Consider the following 12039-nt stretch of genomic DNA (forward strand, 5'->3'; position numbering starts at 1 on the left):
GTAGGAGACCCAGGCAAGAGATGCTGCTGGCTACTGGAGTTCAGAGTCACTTGCATGTGGAGCACTGGCCATCAACAGCAACCCTTCCAGCGTCCCCTGTGACCTAAGGGGGACACGTGGCTTTGCTCCCCTTTCGCTGAGACGAAGCCAGTTCTGCCCAGGTCTCGTCACTCAGAAACCTCGGCACCGTCTCACCTGTGCAGTCCCCCGGGTGCTGAATTAGCTCACAGCCCTGGTACTAGGGATATTTCCGGCAAGTCAGCTAACTATTTAACCGATAAGCAATCGCTGGTTAATCATGACAACTTCTTCCCCTCCGCCGCGTGCTCTGCATTTAAAACTCAGGCCAGCAGGCTGGCTCGGTCTCAAGGCAGTCTCTGTCTGTGGGGAGCTTGGGCTCCACTCAGACGGGGGGCTGCTGCCACCCCTCTCTGCTGCCTCTGTATCAGAGGCAGCAGCGCGGGTGGCAGGAGGTTCCCTAGGAAGGGAGCCGGGAGCTCACTGGCTGCCCCCGGGAGGCATCGAGTAAGCATGTAACCTCTAAGAAATATAGCGGTTATGGAGTAATTGAAATAACCACTGTCTAACATCCCTACCCGGTGCAGGCTCCTTCAGGGCCTCGTTGCCTCCTTCCTAAAGCGGGTGCTGGCTCTCCCCACTCTTCAGCACATTTCAGGAGAAGGAGGGGTAGGTGGGATCGTGCTTCCCCTTCACTACAAAGAGTCTAGATCAGAGAAGGGCAGAGACCTGCTGGTTCGGGTTGGAGGCCAGTCAGGACAGGCCTAGTGGCTTGGTGGGTAGACAACGGAAATGCATCGAGCCATACAGCTGACTGACTCGGCAGTCCCATTGCCCACACTGCAAAAGGGGGTGCTGATGAGTCAGTGCTCACAGAGTTCTGACCCGGGTCAGGATCCCAGCGGGCACGAGGGGATCCCCCGCCCTTTAGCCCTGCTTTCTGCTGCACAAGGGATGTTTCCCTGAGCTCCTCTGAGCTGCGCGTTTTGCTGTTTCAGGGGGTGAAAGGACAAAACGGCCCCTTGGGACCTGCTGGAGTTCAGGTGAGTTGACAAAGAAACCATCTCCTCTCATCCTCTGCTCGCCTCCCAGGGTTTCTGCCTCACCTCCCACTTGCCTAGTGGATCCAGCAGCCGGTTTTGCTGTGAGTTCAGGGGGATGCTAGAACCCCACACTCAAAGCAAACCCCAGGGAGGCTTGAACCCCACAAAGGGAGCCAAAGGTCTCCAATTCTAGCCCCTGCTTTAGCTTCCCCCAGCTGTGGCCGTCCCCACACATTTTGCCCTCCTTCCTCAGAAGAGCCAAGCGTCTTACACATCTAGGATTGAGTCTCCAGTGCCCCTCGATTCTGCCCCGTTGCTCTCCTGAGCAGAGACTGTCCCAAAGCTGGAATGGTACCTACCTTTGATACCTTTTGTGACTGGTTGAGGACGGGTGGTCTCTAGTGGTTACAGCACATGATGGGGAGTAGGGCGAGACAGGTTCTATTCCTGGCTCTGACGCAGATTCACATAGCCCTGGGAAAGTCACTCAATCGTTCTGTGCCTCAGTTTACCCATCTGTCAAAACGATGATTCTCCTTGCCTTTTGGGGGTGGGGAGATGTGTGGATATCTCCTTGATGCTTGGAGACCCTCCCCCTCAGGGAAGAACCCCTTGTTGGATGGCTATGTTCTCAGGTGCCTTCCGGTGGGACTCTCTTGGGTTTGACACTTTAAAGAGGGGGATGAAGTGGCCCTGTGCCTGACATGTCTGCGCCTAATCTCTTCAATACATTGGCTTGTTTCCTAGGGGATGATGGGTATCAAGGGTGCTTCAGGGTTCCAGGGCCCGCCTGGGCCGCAGGTGAGTGACTTGCTCTCTTCTCCGCTTACTTCCTGAGTGCTGCAGCACCTGTCCGGTCATAGGCACGGAGGAAGAGGTGAGCCGCTCCACGCTGGACATTAACACAGCTCTGGCGCCTCTCTGGGCAGAAGGACTGAATTACCTTGTAGCCGCAGCATCCACTCGAATTTGGCCCAGCCACCCTCGGCCATCGCTGGAGGGAGTCGGGCCAAATTGAGTGGCATTATGATTCCACGTGCCAGTGGAGCCTTGAGGGGGCTAGACCTCACTCCATTGCCCTTCTCCCAGGCCTTAAGATCCCAACCCCCACAGAAAAGTAGCTGGAGACCCAGAGTTCAGTCTCTAAGGATTTTCAGCAAGGATTGCACAGGGTCAGCCGCCCCCCGCCTTCCCACCTTGATGTCCCAAAAGGAGCTAAGGAAATGAATTTAACTAAATAACTTTATAAAATCGTACGATGAAGAAACAAATAATCACATTTTTCCAACCTAACACAGCTACTTTTAACCCAGACAGTAACGTCACAGCTACCGTAAACATCAATAAAGAGAAAACCAGAAGTAGCATTTGAACAGTTCGGTTCACACAAATCTCCGTGAGGAGAAACTCAGAGACCCCAAAAAGTTAAGTGTAGTTCACCCAAGTCTCGGTGTCTCTGAGCGGCAGCTCTGCATTTAAAATGTATAGGAGCCGGGCAGGTGGGAAGTCCAGCTCAGTTCCGGCTCGCGCCAGGTCTGGAACCAAACAAACCCCGCTGCGGCTATGCAATTTAAAACGCAGTCGCTGGGGCGCAGGCTGCCGGCTCCTACTGCCTTTTAAAATGCAGAACTGCAGCAGGGTTTGGTCCCGCACTTGGCATGAGCTGGGAATGAGCTCGGCTGCCTGCCCAGCCAGCAGCAGCCCCTGTGTATGGGTGTGCCCAGTGGGGAGTTAGGCCCTGTCTGTAGCCTCTCCCCTCCCACACACACACTGCCTCTGATAGAGGCAGCAGCGAGTGGGGGGGACAGGTGGCACTGCAGAGACAGTGCTGGGAGGGACTGACTTTTAAGCCAGCTCAATGCAACACTGGCTCCTGCTTTTCCCCCCTTCCTGCCTCTGATACAGAGGCAGAATGGGTGGAGGGGGCGGGTGTGAGTAGTCAGCTCAACTATCCAATAAGTATAGGCTTCTCGGGTAGTCAACTAGTCCCTTACATCCCTACTGATCCCCAGATCTGCACAATTGGCTGAGTCTGGACCATCTTCCCTCCACTTGCTTGAAGAAATCCTCAGTTGGAATCCAGGCAGACTTTTCCTCTGCTGTGGATCCCTGCGAGCCAGCCACTCACTGGTTAACCAGTCACTCAGTTGAGTCACAAATATACTGATTGTAAGAAAACCCTGTTACAAGCAAATAGAGAAACTGAGAACAGCGAGGTAGAAATGACGCTTTTCCCGTTGCTACATTTGAAAGAACGGCTGATGAATCACAGTAGCTGAGAAATTTAACTAGACGGTTTGGCTAAAATCAAACCAACATTCCAAGCGTACAATTAAAACAGAAGTTATTTCCCCTTAACATCATCACTACCTGCTGCAAAGTGCTTCAGAGTGAGGGACAGCAGCCTGCTCTCTGCTCCTGGCTCTGTTTTGGGGAGCAGCCTGCTTTGTCTCGATCCATTTTGTGATCCTTGTGTGTTGTTCTGAACACTAGGAAATAACGAAGGGCTACGTTGTCACCTTCCAGCAAGAGTAACTGGTTTTAATCTAACGCCCCTAAGTGTATGCCTTGAAGATAGTAGCTGGGACTTCTGGATCTTAAAGCATGAGTCTCTACTGCCCACTCTAAGAGACCCTGGTCTCTCTCTGTAGCCCAGCCACCGCTTGCGTAGAGCAGAGGACACATGGAGCGGGTGTGGGTTACACTTACATGCTAGCAACAGTCTGGGTTGCATCATCCACGTTCACAAACCAACGGTGGCTTTTTCCAGGTACTAGTGTCACTCAGTGGCTACGTCTACACTGGCCCCTTTTCCGGAAGGGGCATGTAAATTTCACCAGTCGTAGTAGGGAAATGCGCGGGGGATTTAAATATCCCCCGCGGCATTTAAATAAAAATGTCCGCCGCTTTTTTCCGGCTTTTAAAAAAGCCGGAAAAGAGCGTCTACACTGGCCCCGATCCTCCGGAAAAAGCGCCCTTTTCCGGAGGCTCTTCAAAGTAGGAATAAGAGCCTCCGGAAAAGGGCGCTTTTTCCGGAGGATCGGGGCCAGTGTAGACGCTCTTTTCCGGCTTTTTTAAAAGCCGGAAAAAAGCGGCGGACATTTTTATTTAAATGCCGCGGGGGATATTTAAATCCCCCGCGCATTTCCCTACTAAGACTGGTGAAATTTACATGCCCCTTCCGGAAAAGGGGCCAGTGTAGACGTAGCCAGTAGGAAAGGGGGGAAGGGAAAAGAGAACAGTTGCTTGGAGTGCGGGATCTCAAGTGTTTCTTTATCCTGCTTTAGGGGGAACATGGCGCAGTGGGCTCTCCAGGGCCAGCCGGACCTATGGTAAGTTTATCATCTTCCAGTTCAATCCGTGGATATAAACCAGGGTGTTCTTGTGCCGAGACAGTTTTCAAGGACAACCATGCTCCCCTAATGCATTCAGCGCTATTGCCCTGGAGAGCTGGGAAGGGAATTACAGCACATGGCAAATTTTCTAACAACGTTTTTCCATTAGAAAATGTCCTTTGGTCAAAATTGAATCTTTCCAGGGGAACGTGTTGATTTCAGAAAGCTTACTTGAGGGGAGGGAGTCAAAATGACGCCTGCCCATAAGGATGGAAAATCTTGTTTTGATGCTTTTGAGATGGAACCTTTTTATTTTTTTTGTTTGTTTTAAAACACATTTCATTTTATATTACACATTGTACTATGGAAGAAAAAAAAATCAAAATGGAAATGCCACTTTTTCAAAAATCCAGTCTCCCAGGAAGGTTGGAAATTTGAATTTTCTCTCCCGATTGGAACGAAAGCACATTTCCAGTGGTGGAAATTCCAGCTCTGCAGGCAATCTGGCCTGTGCTGAAAGGGGAGGACATGTTGCATAGTGCACAGGAAAAGTGGAAGGAAAAGGGAATTCCTTTCCCAGATGCCCCCCCCTGCCTTGTCTCCGCTCCCACCAAGAAATGGGGCTGTGGTGTGTCTGGGGACGGCTGTCTTTTCAATGCAAGAGCGTTACTGAGTTTTAATTATAATTGTCCCCGGGCCTTGCTAAGGATGTTAAATTGTGGTTATCTGGCTAATCGTGTAGTCGATACAATTATCGACTACACGATTAGTTGATAAGGACCGCTCTGCAGAGCCATTCTAGCGGAAACTCCAGCAGCTGGCTCGAGCTGGGACTGAGCAGTCCCAGCTCGTGCTAGCTCCGAGAGCCACCTGTGCTGCAGCTCTGCATTTTAAATGGAGTAAGAGCTGCTGTCTGCTGTGAACAGGGACTACTGCTGGAGCAGTCTCCTCCGTCCCCCCTGCTGCCTCTGATAGAGGTAGCATTGGGGGGCAGGTGGCACCATGGAGATGGTGCTGGGGGGGAACCGGCTTCCCCCCCAGTCCTGGATCCTGTTCCCCCTCCCCTCGCTGCTCTCATAGAGGGAGCGGGGGTGGAGAGCGAGTAGTCGGTACTCCAGTCAACTACCCAATAAGCTTATGCTTCTCAGTTGGTTGACTAGTCGACTACTCGCTAACATCCCCAGGCCTTAGCGGTGCCAGGGTTAGGAGACCAGGCATGCATGAGCATCGGTCTCTGTGGGAATGAGTCGGTCATGTCGGGTTGCAGCACAGTGAAATAAATCTTCTCGTGCAGCAATAAAAGGGGAGGCGTGAGGTGGTAGCACTGGAAAGAGAGAGACTGACTCACATGTGCCCGGGTTGGGCTCTCTCCAGTTTGCCTCACCCCCGTATTTTCTGGGGCTCTCTTGCGGAATGTGAGAATAGGAAACGTTCTGGTGTATTATGAGTGTAGCTGTCACATCTAGGAGCCTGGCTCATGGACCAAGTCCCCATTGTCCTAGACACGTGCAAACTTGTCTCAAAACACTCACAATCTTGTGCGTCTGGTGGTCTCTCCTATCGATTGACACCATGATGCTAATGGAAATCCCCCGGGGCTTTTCTAATTGCTAGATTATGAGATGTGTAGGCCAGAAGTGAATATTTCGTTTGAGCTGTACAACACAGGCCATAAAATGTCACCCAGTAACTCCTGTACTGAAGCCAGTAACTTGGGCCTCGGAGCGTCTGGCTCGTCTTGCTTCAGCCAGTGCCCTGCTCTGTGGGGGTCTGTCTCTGGAAGCCACGAGATAGCCCACCTGGGGGCTGCTGGGTAGGGACCCCCAGCTCATGTGTTGTGATGAGTCATCCCTGAACCTGAGATGGTGAGTCAGCCGAGATAACCCCCTGTAAGCCCTGTGGCAGGCCCAGGCCAATCATCCAGCTCCCAGCCAGTCTGTAAGCAAGGGCCTAACTAGGTGGCCCCAAGGCAGGTATAGAAACTGCTCATGGAAGCAGCTGCTCCAATCGGCTCGACATTGCAGCCTTGCTGGGAGAATTCCCGGTTGCTTGGCGCATCAGACAGACCGCTCCAGCCTGTGTGTGCTCCTGCTCCTGCTGCCCCCCCCCCCCCCCCCGGCGGTCCTGACGGGCAGCCCTGAAGGAGCGGACTGCCTGGTTCTCTCGTGTTATGACAGAATGACCACGGGACTGCATTTGTGTGTTGTGTTGTTGCAGGGCGAGCCGGGGCAGCCTGGGCTGGTCGGCCTGCAAGGAGTCAATGGCTCTCAGGTGAGTCCGTACTAGGGAGTACTGGGGAAAGGGGCACGTGCCTTGTCGTGGGGCACCTCTCTTCACGGGCTGCTGCTATAGTGAGTGTGCCTGCGTTTGCTTTGTTCATAGGGAGAAATGGGCCCTTCCGGCTTGCCAGGCCCCCGGGGCCCCAAGGTACGTCCTCGACCCTTCTCCCTCGTTTGAACGCTAGCCTTGGGGTCACAGGTGGCGGATATAGGAGGCGGGGGAAGGCACTGCCTTCCCAAACTGCCAGCCATGGCCCCGCCCACTCTCCGCCCCCATAAAAGCTACAGTTTCAGCACGGCTGCCAGCCACATGCCACTGGGGCCGGGAAGGCTGGGGCTTCGTGCTGCCCGCCTTCCCCATGCTCTGGGGCTGGGCTGGAGGCTTTCCCCTGCAGTGGGTGGGGGCGTGGCTCCTGTGGTGGGCGGGGCCTCGGATAAAAGGGGCGGGGCTTGAGGCGTGCCTCCCCCAGCCCTATGTCCGCCCACTGCCCATGCTTGTGGTGGCAACAGTTGCTATGGGGAGCATTGTGAAATGAGCTCCCAGTAGCCGACTGTCCCTGGCACCTGGAGGTGAAAGTAGTCTGGTGCGCCGCTCCGGCAAGAAGGAGCCCCTGCCCTCCCTGAATAGCCCCCTTGGGCTCCCTGCATCCACACACACCCCAGCACCCTGCCCTGAGCTCCTCCTCACACACCCCAGCACCCTGCCAGAACCCTGCCCTGACCCCTCCTCACACACCCCAACGCTGACTCCTGAACTCCCTGCCCTGAGCCCCGCACACACTTACATTTCTTACTGGTGTTGTTGTATTGCAACCCCATCTCCTCCCCAAAAAAACCCTCTGCCCTGAGCGCCTCCCCCACCAGGGGTGTATGTGCACGGTAACAGTACCTATAAGAAATTTTAAGTTACTTTCACCTGTGCTGGAACCAGATGCGACGGCTCAGCTGGCACTTCCTGTCAGCCGAGGTAGAGGTTGAGGGTGGTTTAATTGGCCTGAAGACTAACGAACCCCTCTCAGGCTTTGCACGCCCAGCACAAGGTGCAAATACTTGCGCACATTCCGTGAAAGAGGCAGCTGGTGACTGAGGAATGCTGCACACCCCACAGACTGTACCTGAAGGTGGCGTTTCTGGGTTTTTCAATGCGCTCGAGTTCATTCAGACCTAACTGTAGGCTGCTTTCACCCCTCCTGTTTTCTGAAGGGACCACAAGGCTTGCAAGGGAGACGTGGGCCCCCGGGGCCGAGAGGATCACAGGTAAATTGCTCCCAGATGCCAATCATCTCCTTGGTACCAAACATGAGGCATTTCCAAGGCCACAGGGGCCCCATGCAGCACTTGGAGAAGAGGGGCCTGGCTCAAGTCCTTGCTAAGCAAAGGGACTGCTGCAATCCTCCATTGCACCTCGCAGATGGTGGCTTCTCTCATCCAGGCCATATTTAGCCCTGTCTCAGGGAAGGCACAGAGTGCTCAGGGAAAGGAAGTCGCATTCCCTAGTGGGTAGGGCACTGAACTGGGAGCCAGGAGACCCAGGTGCTGTTTCCAGCACCGCCATTGACCTGTGTTTGACCTGGGCAAACCATTCTCCCACTCTGCATCCTTGCCCACCCTGTCTGCTCTGTCTGTTTACATCTGTTTGGGGCTGAGACTGTCTCTCACTGTGCGCTAGAGCAGGGCTTTGTTGGACTGGGTCTCTAGGGTCTGTTGCCATATAACCTAGAGGGCCGTGTGCCTCATTGCTTATAGAATCGTAGAACTGGAAGGAGCCTCCAGAACTCAACAAGCCCAGTCCCCTGTCCTCACAGTGGGACCAAGCACCATCTAGGCCATCCCTGACAGATGTTTGTCTAACCTGCTCTGAAATATCTCCAGGGATGGAGATTCCACAACCTCCCTGCGCATTTTATTCCAGTGTCTAACCACCCTGACAGGAAGGGTTTTTCTAGTGCCCAAACTAAACCTCCTTTGCTGCAATTTAAGCCCATTGCTTTTTGTCCTATCATCAGAGATTAAGGAAGCAAAATTGTTCTCCCTCTCCTGTAACAATCTTTTAGGTACTTGAAAACTGTTCTTATGCCCCCTCTCAGTCTTCTCTTTCCCAGTCCTATTTTCTAACCATTTAATCTCTCCGATTTGTCCACATCTTTCCTTGTGCCCAGAACTGGACACAATCCGCCTAATCAGCGCAGAGTAGAGCAGAAGAGTGGCTGCTTCTCGTGTCTGCTCACCACGCTCCTGTTAATACATCCCAGAATGGTGTTTGCTTTTTTTGCAACAGTGCCACACTGCTGATCATCTTTAGCTTTAGAGGATAGCTCTACACCTTGCCAAGCCCCACATCCCTTCTCTGGCCAGTCCCCCCCCCCCCACCCCCCATCCAGCCATGCACTTGCCCCCAGTGTGGCCATGTCTGGCGGGGCGGGACACGGGGGCTGGCTGGGTGGTGTGTGAGGGCAGCTGAGGGAGAGCTGGCCAAACTGCTGTGCAGAGCCCACCGCACTGCACACCAGACCCCGTATTGCCTCAGCCAGTATCCGATTCCTCTGCTCGCTGTCACAGGTCTCTGTGAGATCACTGCCTTGCCCCGGTCCTGTGAGAGACCAAAGGGCTGTTTTACTGGAAATCAGGCTTTGCTGGTTTTTCAGTTGTCACCAGCCTCTGCAGGGTTTTGCCCACGGGTGCCTAGAACACACCTCAGAGCGTTGGGAAGGATCGGGTGGGGCGGGCAGACGTTACCACCTGGCGGACACGTGCCAGTGAGTTTGTGCAGGGGCTTGCTGCGCTCCCCCAGGTCAGCCCCTTCCTTCTGCTGGAGCATGGTAGCAAACGGGCCACCTGACGCAAAGTATCACTGCTAGCACTGGGTGCTTACCTGCCACTTTTCATGCGAGGGTATCGAAGTATCTTACAGCCTCCCCCTTCCTTGTCGAGGGGGCGACAGAGGCACGGAGCAGCAAAGGGACTTGATGGAGCTCGCACAACGAGTCAGTAATCACACTCTCGCTGACCTGGAGCTCTCTGTGAGGCAGTAGCATTGGAATAGCAGCGCCAATCCTTTCCAATATGGGGAGGAAAGTTCTAGGCAGTCGTGGGCAGAACTCTGTTGATTTTAGTGAAATTTGAAAAGCCCCGAGTCCAGTCTAACCAAGAATGGGTCACTCAGAATACGGGGGCACAGGCTGGTGGCAGGGAACCACTGTTGCTATGGATACGGGGTGAGGCAGTGACCCTAGGGCGAGGGTTTAGCTAGGATTGACTCTGGCCGGAGTGGGGGCCAAGGCATGGCTGGGGTGCATCTTGGTCTGCGTGAGCAATGAAGTATAGAACCTCTGGTAAACTATGCTGCGAGGTCCTGCGCCGGCTCTCTTCCTCCTGAGGACTGGCGCCTGCTTCTCACCGCTGCTGGTGAGATCAAAGCCTGGAAGTGAGGTTACGTGGCTCTTAGAAGAGTCTCAGCATGGCCCTGGTGGGGACACCCGTGGATGTTACTAAATCCGCCCTCAGGGCTAGTGGAAGGAGAAGAGACAGGTGGAGATGCAGGAAATGACTAACACAAGCAAGAGGTACCCCGGGGAAACTTGCACACATGAAAAATCGTTGTTATGGGCATGGAAATATACGTTTAGATCCACCTCGCTTCCTTAATGGGCTGTAAGAAAGCTTGGGACAGGCATCTCCATTGCCATGGGTAATTAGCCATGGATGTGTTTCTAGTTCTGACCCTTCCTGGGTCTGTCCATTGCCTGGGAGAGTTTCACTTGCAGGAGACCTAAGTGGAAACTGTGTAAGACTGGGAGGGCAGGAGGACCCAGGGCTCATGAGACGAAATCCCCTGAGATCCTGTGTCGCTAGTGAACATAAACCACCGCGCTCAGGGATATGTGGCATTTGAACAGTGGAGTGAAAGTAACAGCAACTGCTTCTCTTGACCTGTTGTGACATCTCCCACCCTGATCTGAAGGAGGCTGGGCAGGCTTCTGTTTGGCTCTGACTTCATTGAACCCCTACTGCTGAAGAATTGGGTCTTTATTCTTGCTTATATTGACAGCTTCTTTTCTTTCCTTTTCTCTCTAGGGTCCGCTCGGGGCTGATGGATCCCCTGGGCCTAAAGGAGACCCTGTAAGAATCTTTCCCTCCATCTGTCTCCATATATAGAGAGATTTGCTAAAAATATTCTTCTCTGTCTTGCTGCCATTGCATCTGGCGCATTGTTCGGACGTGTATTGTGATGAGCCCATCACTGCAGTAAGCTGTTGAAGATAAAAACTTCCACCCACTGCACTGGGGTTGGGAGTGAGTGCAGAGACTGGGCTGCAGCTGTAAAATGCTCCTGTGCAGCCCCATTGACGGAGAAGAGGTAGCTGGATTCCCCTGGTCTTTGCTGTGTTGACTGGCAGGCAGAAGCACCACTTCAGAACTATCTTCTCCCTGTCCAAGTGGAAGAACACAAGCTCCAGCGTGTGGAAAACGCCTTTCTATGATAAAAATGATCCACTCAGTGCTTTTGTCTGACCCCTACACTCCTACTGCCAAAAGTGTGTGGGGGGGGGAGAAATTGTAAAATTTTAGGGAAAAAAGGAAGGACAAAAACCACCAAATATTCTACCCCCAAAAGGGAGAAGGGCCAGAAACTCTTTCAAGTCCGCTAGGAAGTTTTGCATCTGTTATTAATTTGAAGTGGAGAGTATTCAGATCCTGTAATGATGGCGCGCGCGCGCGCGCGCGCGCGCACACACACACACACACACACACACACACACACACACACACACACACACACACACACACACACGTCTCCCCTGCCCAGACAGGTATCTGTGTAGTGATTCCATGTTTAGCTATTTCTCGTCCCACTATATGAGCTGCAGGTTCTAACTCACTGGTTTAAAGAGAGAGCATTAGAGGGGTATTTGGTCCTTTACACAGGGATCTGGCACAACCTTGAAACCTTTGGGGCAGGGTGAGGGTGAGTTCTTTGTCTATTCTCCTCCCACATTTGTTGCTGACTTGATCACGGGTCATTAACTTGCCGTAAAGGTTAGAGGATGACTGCAGGGCTAGAAGAACCTAATGGAAAAGAATCTAATGGCTAAGCAGAGGCATTAATGGTAATTGATAAAATGCAGAGTTGCGCGTTTAGATGTCAATCTTGGAAGATCCTCTGATCAGTTAAAGAAGCTGCCTTGTGAACTGAGGCCAGATCTACACAACAGCCGAAGGTTGGCTTAAGCTACGCAATTCAACTCTGTAAAAAAACGTAGCTGGAGTCGACATACCTTAAGCCAAGCTTCAGCACTGTCCTTATAATGGGGAGTCAATGGGAGAAGTGCTCCTGTTTTCTTCCCTGGCTTTTCACAAGGGGTA

At 53.0% G+C, this 12039-nt stretch overlaps 1 protein-coding gene across 5 annotated transcripts in view; it reads left to right on the plus strand.

Annotated features, from left to right (window-relative positions):
- The window catches only part of LOC102452610 (uncharacterized), a 223612-nt gene that overhangs the window by 144225 nt on the left and 67348 nt on the right, over positions 1-12039 (plus strand). For all 5 annotated transcript variants that reach the window (XM_075905928.1, XM_075905925.1, XM_075905926.1 and 2 more), the window contains 7 exons: positions 1017-1061; positions 1809-1862; positions 4349-4393; positions 6614-6667; positions 6779-6823; positions 7879-7932; positions 10750-10794. In XM_075905928.1, coding sequence (XP_075762043.1) covers positions 1017-1061; positions 1809-1862; positions 4349-4393; positions 6614-6667; positions 6779-6823; positions 7879-7932; positions 10750-10794 — 342 coding nt within the window. The remainder of the gene's footprint in view (positions 1-1016; positions 1062-1808; positions 1863-4348; positions 4394-6613; positions 6668-6778; positions 6824-7878; positions 7933-10749; positions 10795-12039) is intronic.

The sequence above is a fragment of the Pelodiscus sinensis genome, chromosome 22, assembly GCF_049634645.1.
Source record: "Pelodiscus sinensis isolate JC-2024 chromosome 22, ASM4963464v1, whole genome shotgun sequence".
NCBI classification, from domain to species: Eukaryota; Metazoa; Chordata; order Testudines; family Trionychidae; genus Pelodiscus; species Pelodiscus sinensis.